The sequence below is a fragment of the Syngnathus acus genome, chromosome 21 (assembly GCF_901709675.1).
Source record: "Syngnathus acus chromosome 21, fSynAcu1.2, whole genome shotgun sequence".
Taxonomy (NCBI): domain Eukaryota; kingdom Metazoa; phylum Chordata; class Actinopteri; order Syngnathiformes; family Syngnathidae; genus Syngnathus; species Syngnathus acus.
The window spans coordinates 2986754-3005887 of NC_051105.1; the positions used below are offsets into that span (position 1 = coordinate 2986754).

General features: G+C 38.3%; 4 protein-coding genes across 4 annotated transcripts; 3 read left to right on the plus strand and 1 right to left on the minus strand.

The window, feature by feature from the left end:
* The first annotated feature begins 3045 nt into the window (after positions 1–3045).
* Positions 3046–3993, plus strand: LOC119115062 (olfactory receptor 6N2-like). Its single transcript, XM_037239237.1, has one exon. It carries the CDS (start codon positions 3046–3048, stop codon positions 3991–3993), a length of 948 nt encoding a protein of 315 aa, XP_037095132.1.
* A 2114-nt stretch (positions 3994–6107) lies between these two features.
* LOC119115280 (olfactory receptor 6N2-like) lies at positions 6108–7232 on the plus strand. The gene has a single exon (XM_037239665.1). The coding sequence runs from the start codon at positions 6154–6156 to the stop codon at positions 7165–7167; it is 1014 nt and encodes a 337-aa protein (XP_037095560.1). The 5' UTR covers positions 6108–6153; the 3' UTR covers positions 7168–7232.
* A 960-nt stretch (positions 7233–8192) lies between these two features.
* rnaseh2b (ribonuclease H2, subunit B) lies at positions 8193–12856 on the plus strand. Its single transcript, XM_037239666.1, has 11 exons — positions 8193–8368; positions 8575–8643; positions 9355–9468; positions 9572–9648; positions 10351–10465; positions 10547–10611; positions 10690–10795; positions 11122–11203; positions 11286–11331; positions 11701–11778; positions 11911–12856. Exons 1-11 carry the CDS (start codon positions 8305–8307, stop codon positions 12019–12021), a joined length of 927 nt encoding a protein of 308 aa, XP_037095561.1. The 5' UTR covers positions 8193–8304; the 3' UTR covers positions 12022–12856.
* Positions 12857–13530: 674 nt separating this feature from the next.
* On the minus strand, positions 13531–18941 carry LOC119115283 (uncharacterized protein C13orf42). The gene is made up of 3 exons (XM_037239668.1): positions 17062–18941; positions 15603–15747; positions 13531–14375 (listed from the first exon to the last, which is right to left on the minus strand). The coding sequence occupies exons 1-3, from the start codon at positions 17455–17457 to the stop codon at positions 14137–14139; spliced, it is 780 nt and encodes a 259-aa protein (XP_037095563.1). The 5' UTR covers positions 17458–18941; the 3' UTR covers positions 13531–14136.
* Between the last annotated feature and the right edge of the window lie 193 nt (positions 18942–19134).

A 19134-nucleotide genomic window follows, 5' to 3' on the forward strand; every position in this document is an offset into this window, starting at 1 on the left:
ACTTAATTTATCCTCAGAGGTCTTGACTTTTGTTAATTCTGTTCTTCTAGTGCCATTTTTTAGTGTTCATCTGATCGAATATTTCTATTGGTTTTCCTCCAACTATGCAAAAAAAAGGGATTTTTAGAAAAATTATTAATCCCACATTATTTAAAAAAAATAATCATTATGTTTTGTATTTGCACACCGACTAAATTCTACAACCAATATTTGAAAATCAAATTTTACTCATCTAATTTCACTGTCTTTGACAAGACTGAAAGAAAGAACAAATGAATGAAAGAAAATTTATGTTGATTTATGTTTAATTTACGGAAAAAAAGACATTCTCCATAATATTTACAGTCTTAGCAACATTCACACATTTGATTTTAGCAATAACAATCGATTACATTTTTGTATTTTATCAAGTTACATTGTAACCAAGCACCCTCAAATATGTTTCACCGTTTCCAGTTCATTAGTGCTTTTATTGTATTTGAGGATAAAGATGGACTTGCATTATTATTATTATTATTATTATTATTATTTGGAGTTTATTTTTGAACGCGCCTAAAAGAGCGACACTCAGTGCCGTGACGTCACGACCGTACATACCAAAGCATGGTATAGTAGGGGGAACTGAAGTCACTACGCTGCTTGAATAGCGTGTGATTCTCAATTTATATATCATATTTATGTTATTTTGCACTCCATAATGCGCCAATCATTTTCAATGGGGGCCAAATCTGGAATACTGACAGTCTTGTACTTGCACGAAGCCATATTGCTTTGAAATTACATGGATGGAGTAGACATGGCAAGTCAGACAAAACAAATCTGATTGGATGATTTAACAACTTCATGGAACCAATATGGGAATTTGAGTTGTAAAGAAGGCCTTACTGGACGTGATTGATTGCCGCTGCTGCTGCTGCTAACACACCAAGGACCAAGAGCATGACTATTGTTATTTGCAGCATGCTTGGTGGGATCATCCAGAGATTTGACTTGTTTGTCAGCGACAATATCTCCAGAGAGAATTACTGTGACCACTTGCTCATTATTAGCGGTCCCTCGAGGCTGACCTTGTGGTGACACTATCCTTACATCAGTGTTCCTCTTCTAATTAACCCCGTGGGCTCTAAACTGGCCGTTTGTGTCCACCTCATTTCAACCAATCTCAACATTTTAATGAAAATATAATCAAAGTTCGTCAAGCAAAAAACAGTTCCTGAGGCAAGAACATTTAATTCTATGTGACAATACCTCAGAGGAGTGACACAAATACAATCATACCAGCTCCGGGTCAACAAGGTCTGCACCACCTCCAACATCAGCAATAGGAAGTTGTTGCCAGAGCTGGAGATGGATTAGGCCCAATGTGCTTCCTCTGCAGTACAAAGATGCTGGGAAAAGCCATGGTCACTCATGGGGTGGTTTCACCATCACTCCCAAACCTCGTGAGTGGGTTCCAAGCCCAACAAGCAGAACACCTCAACACAAGAGCAAATGACCCGAGAGAGAGTCATGGGAGAACTCAACTACCTCCTGCTTGGTGAGGCTAAAGAAAGACGTGCAATTAGAATCACTACTGAATAATGTGAACACAGCACCGATCCCTACCAAGAACATTACTGAGACCAATCAGCTGGTCAATTATCCTAGAGATGGCTTGGCTATGAGAAAAACAACTGGAAAGAATCCACGGAAGAGAAGGATAGAGACCAAAGTAAGGGTGAGAGAAGTTAGCCTATTAATAGAGCAAATCAAAGATGTAAAGCTTAAGAAAGAACTGCCCAAGAAATACAACAAGATGTCCACAGATGAGGCATTTGAGACTGCTAAACAAAGACTCACAGTGAAGAGGGACACGAGAGACTTAGAGGCCACGAGAAAAAACACAATGTTCTCGAACCACCCAGCTAAGGTCTACTCTCAGTGGCAAGGGAGAAAGACCAAAAAGGCTGAGATAGAGCAATTCTGGAAGCGCTATGTGTTAGGGTTTACAGATTATCTTCATCGTATGATTATGTTGGAATGTAACCTGTAATAATTTACCTGGCTTGTCCTGTCTTAACAAAAGTAGTAGACCAAAGTGCTAAGATCTTTTGAACTGATTGACTAGCTGCAGAGGAAGCAATCAAAGTTGCCTTGTTTGCACAACGTCGTAAAAGACCCCCTGCTATGCTTTGATCAGCAGGCCAGGGGCTTCAACCCCAACCTCCACTCTCACCCCCACTCTCATCCCCACTCTGTTTCTCTCAACAAAAATGCTCCTGCAAGAGGCCAGAGTCAGATCTCATTCGATCATCGCTGTACACACAGCGACGAATGGACTCTCCACCTGCAGGTGTCTAAAAGGACTTACTTGTCTCCCGTGTGGTTCTTGCAAAATAAGTTAGAGTGAGCACCACCCTAACACTATGGAAAATGAAAGGTCACACAATACCAATGCCCGATGCCTGGCAGATTTACAAACAAATCACAGAAACATTGAAAAACAAGAACCAGTAATCATAACAGTAGCAGATATCTAAGCAAGTGTTGAAGACTGACATGATTCATGTCTACTGACCTTTGGTCAGGACCAAACAGGCGGACGAAAGGACTTTTCTGGTCTAAGTCTCAACATGGCCATATTCTGGCTGTGGTAGCATAAAATAAGCAATTTTGGCCTTAATGTACCAAATGTCAACAAAACTGTGACCTGATAACAAGGGAATGACTTTTGGCGTACCGTTACACCCCTGAGTGATTTTACATTTAGGTATATAGTTTTAAGGTTATAACAGATGCCCTTCCAGTAACCATGACTACCATGTGGCCCGATGATAAACACAAATTTGGCACGCTTGCTTTAGAACTCATCCAACAATTTGACCCTGCTGTATGTGACAGATAGGGGGGTGCCAAGAAGAAGCCTTAGAGAAGTTTGTTGACATGACAGCAGCTCCTAATGAGATCCATAGAGGCTGAGCAACCGACATAAAAGACTCGATGGTCCGGCGACTCTTGACCACCAGTGTGCGGTGTGTTCGCAGAGAGTCAACACATGATTGGAACATGAACGGAACACATTACCTAATACGTTTTGGTGGCTATGTAGATGTGGATAAGTACAGATATGTATACTTTGTGATCTTGTTGATACTATATGTTGTCATCATCTGCTGTAATTGCACCATTATTTGCCTCATCTGGATTCACAGGAACCTTCATGAACCAATGTATATTTTCATTGCAGCTTTGTCTCTAAACTCGATTTTTTTCAGCACTGCTTTTTACCCCAAACTCATTGTGGACGTCTTGTCTCACCAGCAGAGCATTTCTCACGCAGCTTGTATGTTGCAGTATTTATTATTTTATTCGCTAGGAGCTTCAGACTTCTTGCTGTTGGCAGCCATGGCTTATGACAGGTATGTGTCCATTTGTAAGCCTCTGCATTATACATCTGTGATGAGCACAACCAATGTCACCATCTTTTTGGTTTTGGCCTGGTGTTTGCCTGCCTGCCAAGTATTAGTGGCAACTGTCATCAGTGCGAAGCAAAAAATGTGTCACTACATATTAGCGGGAGTCTTTTGCAATAATTTGATCCAGAAACTTTTTTGTGTGAAACCAATGTTTCTAACTGTGTGGGGTTTATTTATTTTGACAAATGTTACTATCATCCCTGTGCTGTTTATCCTCTTCACATACATAAAGATATTTATGTTGGCCTATCGCAGCTGCGGAAAAGTCCGGAAAAAAGCAACAGAGACATGTTTACCCCACCTGATGGTTTTGATCAGCTTCTCATGTTTGGGTGGTTTTGATGTCATCATAGCGCGATTGGAGTCAGATCTTTCAAAAGCTGTGCGACTGATTATGACTCTACAAATAGTGGTCTACAATCCTCTGTTCAATCCCATCATATATGGCGTGAAGATGAAAGAAATCTGGAAACACATCAAGAGGTTGTTGTTATTGTTTGGACGCTATACAGTAAGACAAATGTCTTTGTCAAAGTAGTCTTTTTGTTCTTCCTCTCTGTGTGTGGGATTGTGCTGATCTGATGTGTGATTGTTGTTAATTGTTTTTGTAGAAATGTTCCACAGCTGAATAAAAAACATTGAGGATCATCTTCTTAACATCATGATTTCATTTTTCATTCATCACCTTTGCTTTTTTTCCCGACAAGTGAAATGTAGAGGAGGTATTTTAGGTTTCAGAAAACTTAATTTTTCCTTAGAGGTCTTGACTTTTTGAAAATGTTAATTCTGTTCTTCTAGTGCCATTTTTTAGTGTTCATCTGATCGAATGTTTCTATTGGTTTTCCTCCATCGCCAACTATGCAAAAATAAAAAGGGATTTTTAGAAAAATTATTAATCCCACATTATTTTTTAAAAATAATCATTATTATGTTTTGTGTTTGCACACCGACTAAATTCTACAACCAATATTTGAAAATCAAATTTTACTCATCTAATTTCATTGTCTTTGACAAGACTGAAAGAAAGAACAAATGAATGAAAGAAAATTTATGTTGATTTATGTTTAATTTACGGAAAAAAAACATTCTCCATAATATTTACAGTCTTAGCAACATTCACACATTTGATTTTAGCAATAACAATCGATTACATTTTTGTATTTTATCAAGTTACATTGTAATCAAGCACCCTCAAATATGTTTTACCGTTTCCAGTTCATTAGTGCTTTTATTGTATTTGAGGATAAAGATGGACTTCCCTTATTATTATTATTATTATTATTATTTGGAGTTTATTTTTGAACGCGCCTAAAAGAGCGACACTCAGAGTGCCGTGACGTCACGACCGTACATACCAAAGCATGATATAGTAGGGGGAACTGAAGTCACTACGCTGCTTGAATAGCGTGTGATTAGAACATTTAATTCTATGTGACAATACCTCCGAGGAGTGACACAAATACAATCATACCATCTCCGGGTCAACAAGCACCACCTCCAACATCAGCAAGAGGAAGTTGTTGCCAGAGCTGGAGATGGATTAGGCCCAATGTGCTTCCTCTGCAGTACAAAGATGCTGGGAAAAGCCATGGTCACTCATGGGGTGGTTTCACCATCACTCCCAAACCTCGTGAGTGGGTTCCAAGCCCAACAAGCAGAACACCTCAACACAAGCGCAAATGACCCGAGAGGGAGTCATGGGAGAACTCAACTAGTACCTCCTGCTTGGTGAGGCTAAAGAAAGACGTGCAATTAGAATCACTACTAAATGATGTGAACACAGCACTGATCCCTACCAAGAACCTTACTGAGACCAATCAGCTGATCAATTATCCTAGAGATGGCTTGGCTATGAGAAAAACAACTGGAAAGAATCCACGGAAGAGAAGGATCGAGACCAAAGTAAGGGTGAGAGAAGTTAGCCTATCAAAGATGTAAAGCTTAAGAAAGAACTGCTCAAGAAATACAACAAGATGTCCACAGATGAGGCATTTGAGACTGCTAAACAAAGACTCACACTGAAGAGGGACACGAGAGACTTAGAGGCCTCGAGAACAAACGCAACCCAGCTAAGGTCTACTCTCAGTGGCAAGGGAGAAAGACCAAAAAGGCTGAGATAGAGCAATTCTGGAAGCGCTATGGAAAATGAAACGTCACACAATACCAATGCCCGATGCCTGGCAGATTTACAAACAAATCACAGAAACATTGAAAAACAAGAACCAGTAATCATAACAGTAGCAGATATCTAAGCAAGTGTTGAAGACTGACATGATTCATGTCTACTGACTTTTGGTCAGGACCAAACAGGCGGGCGAAAGGACTTTTCTGGTCTAAGTCTCAACATGGCCATATTCTGGCTGTGGTAGCATAAAATAAGCAATTTTGGCCTTAATGTACCAAATGTCAACAAAACTGTGACCTGATAACAAGGGAATGACTTTTGGCGTACCGTTACACATTTTACATTTACGTATATAAGGTTATAAAAGATGCCCTTCCAGTAACCATGACTACCATGTGGCCCGATGATAAACACAAATTTGGCACCCTTGCTTTCGAACTCATCCAACAATTTGACCCTGCTGTATGTGACAGATAGGGGGGGTGCCAAGAAGAAGCCTTAGAGAAGTTTGTTGACATGACAGCAGCTCCTAATGAGATCCATAGAGGCTGAGCAAGCGACATAAAAGACTCGATGGTCCGGCGACTCTTGACCACCAGTGTGCGGTGTGTTCGCAGAGAGTCAACACATGATTGGAACATGAACGGAACACATTACCTAATACGTTTTGGTGGCTATGTAGATGCGGATAAGTACAGATATGTCTACTTTGTGATCTTGTTGATACTATATGTTGTCATCATCTGCTGTAATTGCACCATTATTTGCCTCATCTGGATTCACAGGAACCTTCATGAACCAATGTATATTTTCATTGCAGCTTTGTCTCTAAACTCGATTTTTTTCAGCACTGCTATTTACCCCAAACTCATTGTGGACGTTTTGTCTCACAGGCAGAGCGTTTCTCACGCAGCTTGTATGTTGCAGTATTTAATATTTTATTCGCTAGTAGGTTCAGACTTCTTGCTGTTGGCAGCCATGGCTTATGACAGGTATGTGTCCATTTGTAAGCCTCTGCATTATACATCTGTGATGAGCACAACCAATGTCACCATCTTTTTGGTTTTGGCCTGGGGTTTGCCTGCCTGCCACGTATTAGTGGCAACTGTCATCAGTGCGAAGCAAAAAATGTGTCACTTCATGTTAGCGGGAGTCTTTTGCAATAATTCGATCCAGAAACTTTTTTGTGTGAAACCAATGTTTCTAACTGTGTGGGGTTTATTTGTTTTGACAAATATTACTATCATCCCTGTGCTGTTTATCCTCTTCACATATATAAAGATATTTATGTTGGCCTATCGCAGTTGCGGAAAAGTCCGGAAAAAAGCAACAGAGACATGTTTACCCCACCTGATGGTTTTGATCAGCTTCTCATGTTTGTGTGGTTTTGATGTCATCATAGCGCGATTGGAGTCAGATCTTTCAAAACCTGTGCGACTGATTATGACTCTACAAATAGTGGTCTACAATCCTCTGTTCAATCCCATCATCTATGGCGTGAAGATGAAAGAAATCTGGAAACACATCAAGAGGCTGTTGTTATTGTTTGGACGATATACAGTAAGACAAATGTCTTTGTCAAAGTAGTCTTTTTGTTCTTCCTCTCTGTGTGTGGGATTGTGCTGATCTGATGTGTGATTGTTGTTAATTGTTTTTGTAGAAATGTTCCACAGCTGAATAAAAAACATTGAGGATCATCTTCTTAACATCATGATTTCATTTTTCATTCATCACCTTTGCTTTTTTTCCCTACAAGAGTGAAATGTAGAGGAGGTATTTTAAGTTTCAGAAAACTTAATTTATCCTCAGAGGTCTTGACTTTTTGAAAATGTTATTTCTGTTCTTCTAGTGCCATTTTTTAGTGTTCATCTGATCGAATGTTTCTATTGGTGTTCCTCCATCGCCAACTATACAAAAAAAAGGGATTTTTAGAAAAATTATTAATCCCACATTATTTTTTTAAAATAATCATAATTATGTTTTGTATTTGCACACCGACTAAATTCTACAACCAATATTTGAAAATCAAATTCTACTCATCTAATTTCACTGTCTTTGACAAGACTGAAAGAAAGAACAAATGAATGAAAGAAAATTTATCTTGATTTATGTTTAATTTACGGAAAAAAACATTCTCCATAATATCTACAGTCTTAGCAACATTCACACATTTGATTTTAGCAATAACAATCGATTACATTTTTGTATTTTATCAAGTTACATTGTAATCAAGCACCCTCAAATATGTTTCACCGTTTCCAGTTCGTTAGTGCTTTTATTGTATTTGAGGATAAAGATGGACTTATTATTATTATTATTATTATTTGGAGTTTGTTTTTGAACGCGCCTGAAAGAGCGACACTCAGAGTGCCGTGACGTCACGACCGTACATACCAAAGCATGATATAGTAGGGGGAACCGAAGTCAATACGCTGCTTGAATAGCGTGTGATTCTCAATTTATCCGAACGATTCGCACAACACTCTTTAAAATATATCTGAATATACAAAAAGGGATTAAGACATTGTAAAAATAGCTAACAAAAACGGGCAGAGCCTCAACTGTGGTGAACTACAGCACCCCGTTGGTGAGGAAAAGGCGGAAGTGAGGAGAGAAGCGCCTTTTCTGAGTGCTTGTCAAAACACACAATCGCTTGTTTTGGTTTCGGTATCGTTGCGCGTTATTTGAAACCCAGTGCAAATCAAGCAGGTTCAACGTTTCACTATGCCCCCCAAAAAGAAGCGAATGCCCAACGTACAGAACAATAGCTGGGTTGTTATTGCTGCAGGTAATTGTCATAGCAAGGTTTGCCATTGCTAGCTTAACACACGATGCGTTTGGCCGTGGAAACTACTCGTTTGCTAGCGTCATGCTAGCACTCCACCACAAAAAACAGAGTTGTGTATCCCTTTTTAAGATGCCCTAATACTTAACGTCAATATATTTGCATAAAATGTTCATCTGTGTCACATACCTGACTTTGTCTCCATGCAGACTCCGTCATAGACATCCAGATGAAGGAGAATGACCCCACCTTTGTGAGATTACGCAATCCAGCCACAGGTAGACCACATTAATATAAACAGAAATTCACTCAAATCTTATAAATCTAAGGATGGTTTTTTTTTCGAAGCAATTTAAAAACATTCAAATATTCCAGTTTAAAATAGTTGAAAAACAAATGTAATCATATTGAGGTGTAGTGTGCTCTTCAAAATCACGTCAAAAATGTATTTTACATTGATTTAAACATACACAGCAAACTTCCATGAGAGGTCAGGTACTCCCTGGACTGGTCGCAGGGTGCAACGTTAACAAGAACCAATCTATAACTCATTTATAGTATCTGCTATTTAATATGACTATATCCAAACATCTTTGGTCGTTTTATCCTCGCTGTGCACCTACCATCTCCCCCATTCACTGACAAAAATGCACAAAGTACTTGTGTGCATTTTGAGTACACGCTTCACTATTTCATTCAAAAGTGTGCCTGTATATTTCTAATTTCTTCAAATATTGTTTTGAATCACAAAATCTTCAGTTTAAACTGAGGCTTGGACCGTGTTGATTTTTTTACGTGGATATCCTGATGGCCCACTGATGCTACATAATGGCAAGCCTATTAACGATAGAATGAATGTATTATTAGTTCAGGATGATTTAAAATGCATTGCATTGTTAAAAAAAAGCAGAGGGATATATGAAGGTAAAAAACTAATCAAAAGTACCTTTTGGTCTACCTTTCAAAATAAATTTGTCTTGTTACCACAGATGCAGGGTCCCTCTACATGCTGAGCGGCGGCGGTGGGAATGTGCAACTTCACGAGGTCAAAGCATTTGAAGAAGACTTTCGTTCCTGGTTTGTTGGCCAATCAGTCCAGAGAGGTAATTGTTTTGACTGTTTGATAAAAATCCATTCATGACCATAGAATGGAATGCCTTTGTTTATTTGATTTATTGTTAATCAGCTGCTCCTGTTTTTACACAGATGGGAGGCTTCTGTTTGTCACACCGATGGATCCTCTTTATCTCATTTTGCCCTATTTGATCAAATCTGCAAAAGAAGTAAGAGACCATTCAGCCTATTCTGGTGATCCCTGTCTGCCGTGGCAGATTATTATTTTATGGGAATTATCAAATTTTCTTTTAAATTTAATTTACTTCATCAGAAACATATTTATTTTCTACTAATAATGTATCTTTTAGTCATCTATTCTTCCAACATCTAACAACAATTAAATGCTCTTCCACTAGATGGCAGAACCTTTTGTGACATTTTTGTTTGGTGGCTTGCTATAAAATTCTTTTCGAATGTCAAATTTGTGCTATGACTCCAATAAAGGTTTGTAATCAGCCAGGGTGCATCTACTCCAGGGGTGGTGAACCTACAGCCTACTTACCATACTCCCCCCTTTGCAATTCTAACTAGCAAAATTTAATAAGAAGAAAACCCACAAATTCTCACAAGACCTAATAAAACATGCTCAATCACTGCCCCCTACTTTTTTCACGACATCACCATTGCTTTTGCATCCCCCCCGTGGTGTAGATACACCACTAGAATCTTTTACTGAGGCTGTAGTGTGATGCCCAGGATTGTTTTTGTTGGAAACAAAGGTCATCTTGCAGTTTATTAAGCGTCTCTCTCGACTGTCCTTCACTCCACACATCTGTTTCTCACTCTCTCTCCAGGCTAGCGAATCACTTCCAGTCCATAAAGACTCTATAAAAGCCTCCCTTTAATGATGTCCTCGGCTGTGTGTTTAGGGCAAGTTCCAGCCGGCGGATCAAATGGTGATGGATGAAGAGTTTCCAGCATGTAGCAGACTGCTGAGCTGCACGCGTTCCTTGGCCTCCATGCATCACGTAGTGGATGAAAAAGGTTAGCAAATAATTTGCCCAAGGTTGCTTATATTTAAAATCAGACAGAGGCCTCACATACAGTATTTTGTTTTCTTGCTAGAGGTGGGAGGCCTCAAGTTTCACCGATATAATCAAGACAAAACACTGGCTTGGTTAAAGAAGAAGGTATATCCTTTGTTCAGAATTAGTCAATATTTAGATAAAGATTACCATTGAATTGTCTTTTTTTTAATGTTGCTGTAGGTAGAGAAAACAGTCCTTGTGCTCAAGAAGAAGAACATCTCTGTGGGGGAGGGAGTTCAGTCCTCCTCTTATATTCGAGTCAAGATGGATTCCGAGTCAAGCAACGGTAACGCCGTTTCTTCTTTTAAAATTACATTCGATTCTGAAGAAGAGGATTTAAATAAAAATGGGAAAAGTCACACTACATCACTATATTTCAGAGGGAAATTTGTCTTCAAATCTGAATTCATTTGGTGTCTCAGAACGGATTGTGTTCGACCTCAAATTTTCACCGTTCTGTGCTTAGATTTCTGAAGTACTTGTAGTACTCAGCAGCACCAGTAGATGGTGACAACGACCCATTTTATCTGTCACAGAGTATTACCAACTATTTTGTATAGTCCTGAATGTAGCCGTAAGACTTTTTTTTGTTTGATCGCCTCCACACTTCAGAGGACTACCTTGGCTACGCCCATGGCCTGATATCAGAATACATCAGCAAAGACCTGAGCAAGGAACTTCGCCAGCACTTGCAGTATGTTTGCATGCCCAACTTGCCAGGCCATTATAAATATGTAAATATGAATTTGAACGACGACTGTTTTGCTGCCACACAGGTTACCGGAGATCACAAGTCCAAAGGAGACTGAACCACCTTCAAAGGTGCAGTATATTATACAATCTGTTGCAAAACATTGTCCTATCCTGCATTTTTTTTTTCCTGACAAATAAAACAGATCATTTCGAGGCAGCGGAAAGTTTACAACTTTATGCGAAAAACAGATCATGCAAATCTACAGAATTGCGGCACGGACTTTACTGTCAGTTACTTGTACAGTCCCATGACAAGTACCAGAGGTGGAAAATCTAAGTTGATCCATCAAATCCATTTACCAATCCATTCAAATAAACAGATCACAATAAATATTATTTCTGTGTATGATTCACCTTCAATGTTGATTCAAATTGTTATGTTTATGTAGTCCGTCAACACTGTCCAAACTGTTCAACACATTTGTTTCCGTATACCAGAAGCGAAAACTGTCCGACAAGCCGGTGGAGGCGGGAGAAGACTATACCAAATTCAACAGCGGAGAGTTTGCTCGCAAAGTGAGTCTGGGTTATTTCGAAAGTGATGGTCTCTTTTTGAGCGACATCTCATTCAACCTTGAGAGATTGTTCTTGTCGTTCTGGTTTGTTTGGTCAAATTACATGGTCGATGTTTTCTTCATCTCTTTGCAGCCACCCAAGAAGATGACGGCCGCTCAGAAGAATCTGGCAAAGGTGGATAAGAGTGGCATGAAAACAATGTCGTCCTTCTTTCGCCCCAAAGTGAAAGAGGAAAAGAAATGATATTTTGTTCACCTTGTGCTTGCTTTTCTACATGGCCTTTTTGTAAGAAAGCAAAGAAAAAAACTGTGGTCAAAGTCAAAATTCAGCCATTCCCAGCCAATTTTGTTCTGATATTTACAGATTAGAAATGCATTTGACAATTTGTGCTAATCCAAACTGTTGCAAACCAAAGCAGCAGACCTTACTGAAACACATCAGTCAAACTTTATGCTTTTCCCTGGTCAGTATTAAAAATATCAAGTTACAAAATAATAATTATTTTTTTGTTATGTTGTGACAATGTCTTGAATGAAGATTGAATGAACTCTGACCATGCACTTGAAAAGAAAGTCCCTAGAATGTCTCTAGTTTGAACATGTACAGCTGTTGCATGTGATTAAAATGCAGCAAACTGACATTTTGTATTTGATTATTTTTGAGAAGTGTGAAAAATTGATCAATTTACCATCTTTTAATCATGCAAACTTGATGTACATTTTCTAAAATAATTTTAATTTTACACTTCTGAGGTTTGGGACGCCAGTTTTGGCTTTTGACTTCCTGCATGAAGTTTTCATTTTCTTCACGTGTGTGCACGCGCGGGCTTCATTCCACATCCCAGAAACAATTTGATCTCAAATGAAAATTCCAATCCATCCATAGGAGTGAATGTAAAATGGTTGTCTGTTTGTGACTGGCAGGCAACTAGTCGAAGGTTTCAGCTCCAGTTCACCTGTGACCCCATTGAAGACTACAGATGATGGATAAACAATTACCAAGGATGTTCAGAAATTTTATGTAGAGTATTGAAGACTATGTTCTTTTGTTGTCTGTTGAAAGAATGATGAAATCTCCATTTAGGTGGTTCAATATTTTTGGCCAATGACAAAGCCAATGCTGCCCTTGATGATGGTGGTCTGTCCTCATTGAGCACACTTGTGTATTTTTTAATGCCTCACTTTGAAATTTATTAGCATTGTATTTCCCAATGCTGAAAAACAGAATGTAACCCTGAATATATGCTTGGAGAGATTCACCTGTTCGGATTAAAATTACAAAAATGATTAGACATATCTATATTTCCTCCAGCCTAAATAACAACCAGTTTGTTCCCCAGTGTAAAGGCCTTGAACTCTCTTGGCCAAGGCAGCTCAAACAGACAAGACTAAAACTATTTGCCTTCGAGACAGTCTCGGAGCTATTGTTGTTGCGCTTTTCTTTTTTGATGCCTTTCAGAAATGCTCTTGCTTGAAATCCCATCATAATTTATTGGATTTTTTTCCACTTCAAAAAAGAAAATTTAATAAAAGATTCAGAGTTGCTGAATGGGAAAAATCCCTCCTATTATCATTGATGTGCTTGCTTTCATGCTTGCTTTGACACTTCACTCGGTCTAATATTCTGACATCCAATAACAAAAACACTGTTATAATCACCTCTGCTAAGCTTAAGGCTGCAGGTTTGGTTGTTTGGATGTGTCTAGGTTCAACACCAAACAAAAAACTTGTGCTTACAGATTAAGAAAAGAAAAAAAAACAAGTAAAAAATGTTCTACTTGTTTTTTTTTTTACATATATGTAGCCAGAGCTTTACCTAAATAAGGGGGACGAACATTTGTCTTTTTTCTTTCTTTTTTTTAACATCTTTTACAACAGAAGTTTGGAAATATTTTCTATCTCGTACAAATTGGCAGAGTAGTAATTGTGTGGTCATTAAAGTTTTAATTTGTGCAAATGTGACATATGCTCCGAAGCCACTTGCATGTTTTCTTTTTTTATTTCATGATGCATTATTTTTTTCTGACTAGTCCTCAGAGCTATTTATTGTCCGAAAAATCCGGCCCTACATTCTCTCTAACAAATTTCCCCAAAATACATTATCCTCAAAATAAACTCAAATTTAGGTGTCCGTCTTCAAAATTGTTACATACATTTGTATAAACTAGCAACCCATCATATCCAGCAGAGGGCGTTGTAAAGTTGTTTTCTTTGTTCTGCCCAAGACACGAACAAACAAGTCAGATGGACATAACTGTCCTCGTACATTTTTTTTTTAAGATGTCACTAACTTGTGTTCACGTTTAAAAACTTTTCTATCCATTCAAACGAGCATCAATCACAAGAGTGTCCGGCATTTTCAGAAGTTTTTGGATTTGAAACGAAGTGTCTGCAAGGCGCTCTCCACCACTTTGGGCAAATGGATGGGGTTCCTCTGCAGGCGCAACCTACTGCTGGTCGACCCGCTCTTGTTTTTTTTATTGGGGACTTTTTTGTTGGCACGGACAACAACTTCCTCCTGCTGCCTGTCACCTGCCACCCGAGGAACCCTCAAGACCCAGTTGGAGTGGAGGTCATGTTCTGCTGAGCTGGACGCCACTGTATGGGGAGATACAGTCAACAGCAATCATTATGTTGTGTCCATTTGTGATTTAGTGTCACTATCAGATCATAAAGTGTGTCATTCAAAAAAAAAAAAGTTTTTTAATGAATGGTCAACACATCCATCTAAGAGTCTAAATAAGTTTACACTGAACAAAAATCTAAATGCAACACTTGTGTTTTTTGATGAGCTGGACTCAAAGAAAGAAGACTTCTTCTATGGACACAAAAGGTCCAAATATTAATTAATGAATTGTTTGAATACATGCAAACACTGCACAATTATTTATTAAGGCTGATCTTATATGTTTAAGCTCTGCAACTATTAAACTGTAAAATTAATGGATTGTTTGTTAAGAAGTTCTATTTGACTCTTTGTTGTTCTGGTTTGTCGATGCAGGCATGAAATGCACTTTTTTTTTTTTTACACGCTTGACATCACCACCAAGCCTGCTGTTTTGATTACACTGATAAAGATGTAATTTCTCCCACGCTGATGGCAGAACACTGGAAATGTCAAGGTCACATTTGATTAAACACCCACAGTGAGACGATATGGAGCACTAAACAGCTACTTTAGATGAGAACCTTGCGCTACAGGACACGCATAATTCAATTTGCACCATCAACCCTTGATTAAAATGGCATAATTTACAACACTCTCAATCCAAGACAAAGTCATTTCACTCAACCTTTTACTCAGATATTTTATGGCGCACAGTAATTCAACATTATATACCCTGCATCTACTTTCTCACAAGATATTACACAAACTTGTCAAAACATTAGGCGCACTTCATCGCAGACAAAAAGCAAAGCAAACGTCTCGATTTGATGCAGTTCCACACCACTCGTAATAATAATAATAATATGCAAATTGTAGTGATTGTAATAGTGAAAATTGAGACAGCCCATATATTTTTAAAGCAATGGTTGGATCTAATTAGATGTTGCAGACACACCTAATAAAGTGGTCAATGATTCTTTTCATACTTTTCAATGCACTGAAAAAGGTTGGTCATTAAGGGCCGTTTTTTTAGAGCAGCATTCCTCCATGCTCATCATTTTCAAGCTTGACATCTTTTGCAGTTTAACCACTTTTTCTACAGTGTATGTATATAAATTTGTAAGAAGACCTTGTCACCTGTCAAAAATGACCAGTCTCTCTATCAGTCATATTAATATCTACGCCATATGACAGTGATCACAGAGGGAATATGTTACCTATAAAGTCCACGTCGGCGTGGCCGTCATCCAAGTAAGGTTTGCGATGAGGTTCACTGTCACAACTCGCAATCACCTCGTCTAGAAATTGCAGCGTGTCCTCCACATTGGGTATGGGTGGAGCCGACGGCGTTGCTCTCGATACCTGTCAACAAGTAAAAAGTGCAGTATTTTGCTTAGTACTGCGGTAGAATAGGAAGACTGCCTCTGTTTTGAGGTTCAGAAATTGGCTCTGACCTTCCTGTGTGTGTGTGAGTGTGTGTATATATATATATATATATATATATATATATATATATATATATATATATATATATACAGTACCGATCAAAAGTTTGGGGTCACAAAATTGTTTGGGTGACCCCAAACCTTTGAACGGTAGTGTATATATTTATTTAGATAATTATTTATAGATTATATATATAATCTTCTGTGTAAAAAATCTTATAATATATATGTATACTTATATTCATAGATTATATATAATTGTATACAAATATAAAATATAATTTATAATGTTTAATTCATAATATTTTATTATAATAATATTTACACTACCGTTCAAAAGTTTGGGGTCACCCAAACAATTTTGTGACCCCAAACCTTTGAACGGTAGTGTGTATATATATATATATATATATCCTGGAGGAGTTGGACAATGTGCGCAACTTCAGGAGGGTTAAGAAATCGCCTCATGCTCCCAGTCGTGATAATGACTCTCGCTAAAGCCAACAGTTGTGGAAAAACAGTTCAAAAAGATCAAGAGGGAGGAACTTGGAATGGCCTCCACCAGCAAAATCAGTTCTGTTTTTTGGGGACCATCTCGTTGTTGCCCCTCTAGTGCACTTGTTGTTAATTCCATCAACACCAATGCAGCAGAAACTGATGTACCTGACCAAAACCTTATCAGAAAAGTCTAATTGAATTCATGCCATACCCTGATAAAAAACTGTCCTTTATATATATATATATATATATATACATATATATATATATGTGTAGTGAGCCATGATTGATTGTGACCTGAGCCCTGAACTGTGATGTCATTTTCATTTAGCAGCAAGTGGCATAATGAGCCACCACCTGAGCTGGATAAAAGTGGGATGGATGGATTTTGCTGATTCATATTCCACAAATGCAATATGAATCAGAATACTGTGGTTTGCCTAGTGGGGTTGCATAAAACATATTCCATCCATCCTTTCATTTTCTGTATCGCATTATGCTATTGAGGGTCGTGGGGCATGCTAGCTGCCTAGCTGGCAGTAGGCCGGAGACACCCGAAACTGTTCGCCAGCCAATCGCAACAGCTATTCACAACGGACAATTTGGAGTGGTAAATCGGCCTACCATGCATATTTTTCATAATGTGAGAGGAAACCTAGAACATATTATTGGAACGCATAGAACATTATTGGATGTCGATGTTTTGTTCTGGATCCAAAAAGTGGAAACTTACAATTTTTTTTTGCGGTGCCGGAGGTGCCACTTTCTTCTTGGAAGACACATTGGCTTTGATATCACCTTTATTCAAGTCGCTCACACTCTTTGTGTAGCGTCTCCGCAGAGCCACCAACGCTTGCAGATACTCCAGGCAGTTCTGCTCATGGGAGTAAAGCCACACGCGGTCCTCGTGCCTGTGGTAGTAGTACAAGTTGGACTCCACGCTCACGGTGCTCTTGCTCCGTTTCAACGTGGCACCCTCAGAAGACTGGGTCCTCTCTCCCACAACCAGCATGGAGGTACTGCGGACCAACCTGACAGTGCAGGCGCTGTGGTAATCTGGCCCCAAGCCATCCTGCTCTTTTTTCCCGTGATGATTGGGACGGAACACATGGTTGATCTTCCTAAACATCCCTCTAAACAATCCAACGCTTCTCTCTGAGGTCCATATTCCTCTCTCGGAAGATAACTGAAGCAAGCACCTGAATTACGGCTGTCCATGAAGCTGGATGGTGGCTTGTTCAACCTGATCCCATCGTCAATGTTATCAGTTGCTGCTTGGCAACAGAGAGGCCTCTCTAGGACAACACTATTGAATTGCAAGCCCAGTTCAGGTGTCCTGACCCATAACAGAGTAATTGTCACTATCACTCAGGGTCTTTTAAGAGCCTCAAGCATCATTTATCCCAAAAATGTATCGATCAATATGTTTGTTTGTGCTCATTTCTTGCATTCTTTAATTATGTGAAAAAGAAATCGACAAGTTTCTTTTGTTCAGTTGAAATGAATTTCAAACACAGAAGAATTATTACGAAACCCTGCGATTCAGTACTATTGTGGTTATGAAACATCATCCAAGCTGCAACAGCCCCTTGTTTGCATGGGAAGGTGACTAAGCACGACCTTCATTATTAATACACTGAAGTGCCTTCTTGTGTTTCCTGAGCTCTTTCATTGGAACTTTCCTTTTGAGGATTCTTAAAAGCAGTCAAGGTGCTGTACATTTTAGAAAAAGTCTCACCGATCAGTAAAGTGAATTCATCCAAATGATCCCAACTCATTTATCTTTTGAATGATGCAGATTTGACCTTATACGCTCAAGCGCAAAATGATTTCTCAAAGGAAACGTCCCCTGGTGGTTACATTACAAAAGTTTCACTTCTGCCTGGCTAACTAAGACACAACCCGTAAATCATGACTGAATAGCCCTCAGGTGTTATTTGAAATAACTATTTTTTGTGGCACTATATGAGTATAAAATTAAATCAGTGAATGAACATTTAAGGATCATGCTTTCATTTGATTATTTGATCAATGTATAATTTCTTTAAAGAAATGCAATAAACATTTCCACGAGTGCAAAAAAAAAGAAAAACCCCTTGCAATTAAATGGATGCGATAATGAGATTAAAACATCTGAATACATTAATGGAATTTTTCACAGTAATTAAAATTGCTTCTAAATTGCGTCATATTAGGCAGGGAATAAAATATAATATGTCCCCAATTCCACTGAAGTTGGAGTATGTAAAATGTAAATATAGAAATATAGAAAATAATAGTAACTTAAAATAAATAATGCTAAGAATACCAACATTTTATGAAAATAGAAGTTACATATTATTCTATTATATTATACGATACATTTAATACATAGTATTTTTTTTCTTTTTAGTACAGCTGGGAGCAATCCAGAAATGAAACATTAAATTCATTGTATTAATGACAATGAATGCATATACAAGAGATAGGGTGAAGTTTACACTAACGTTATTTCATGAAAATACGATCATGAAGGGTTAGTATTGTCTTCTGACATAAAGTGTACTGCTTCAGCTAAAAAAGAATTAATAATAATAATAATAATAAAAACATTTGTGTTCCTGGAAAATAATCCAACTGTTTTCTTTATATATATTTTTTCTTCTTGGACAGCAGTGATTTTCCAACCTGATTTTACTTTCTTGTAATTAAACTCGTTTGTTAGTTGATGTGTTGAAATGCAGCTTTGTGTACCGACTGGGGGATAAAAGTCAAGTCCAGTCCTCTCATTTAAATTCCCCAGAAAATTTTGAAGTGGTAATAAATG

Coding starts and splice junctions, on each gene's coding strand:
- LOC119115062 (XM_037239237.1), top strand. CDS start 3,046: ATGAACGGAACACATTACCTAATACGTTTTGGTGGCTATGTAGATGTG.
- LOC119115280 (XM_037239665.1), top strand. CDS start 6,154: ATGGTCCGGCGACTCTTGACCACCAGTGTGCGGTGTGTTCGCAGAGAG.
- rnaseh2b (XM_037239666.1), top strand. CDS start 8,305: ATGCCCCCCAAAAAGAAGCGAATGCCCAACGTACAGAACAATAGCTGG. Junction 10,612..10,689: donor TGGCTTGGTTAAAGAAGAAG/GTATATCCTTTG, acceptor ATGTTGCTGTAG/GTAGAGAAAACAGTCCTTGT. Junction 10,796..11,121: donor GGATTCCGAGTCAAGCAACG/GTAACGCCGTTT, acceptor TCCACACTTCAG/AGGACTACCTTGGCTACGCC.
- LOC119115283 (XM_037239668.1), bottom strand. CDS start 17,457: ATGTTTAGGAAGATCAACCATGTGTTCCGTCCCAATCATCACGGGAAA. Junction 15,748..17,061: donor CGGCACCGCAAAAAAAAATT/GTAAGTTTCCAC, acceptor ACTTGTTGACAG/GTATCGAGAGCAACGCCGTC. Junction 14,376..15,602: donor CGCCGACGTGGACTTTATAG/GTAACATATTCC, acceptor CTCCCCATACAG/TGGCGTCCAGCTCAGCAGAA.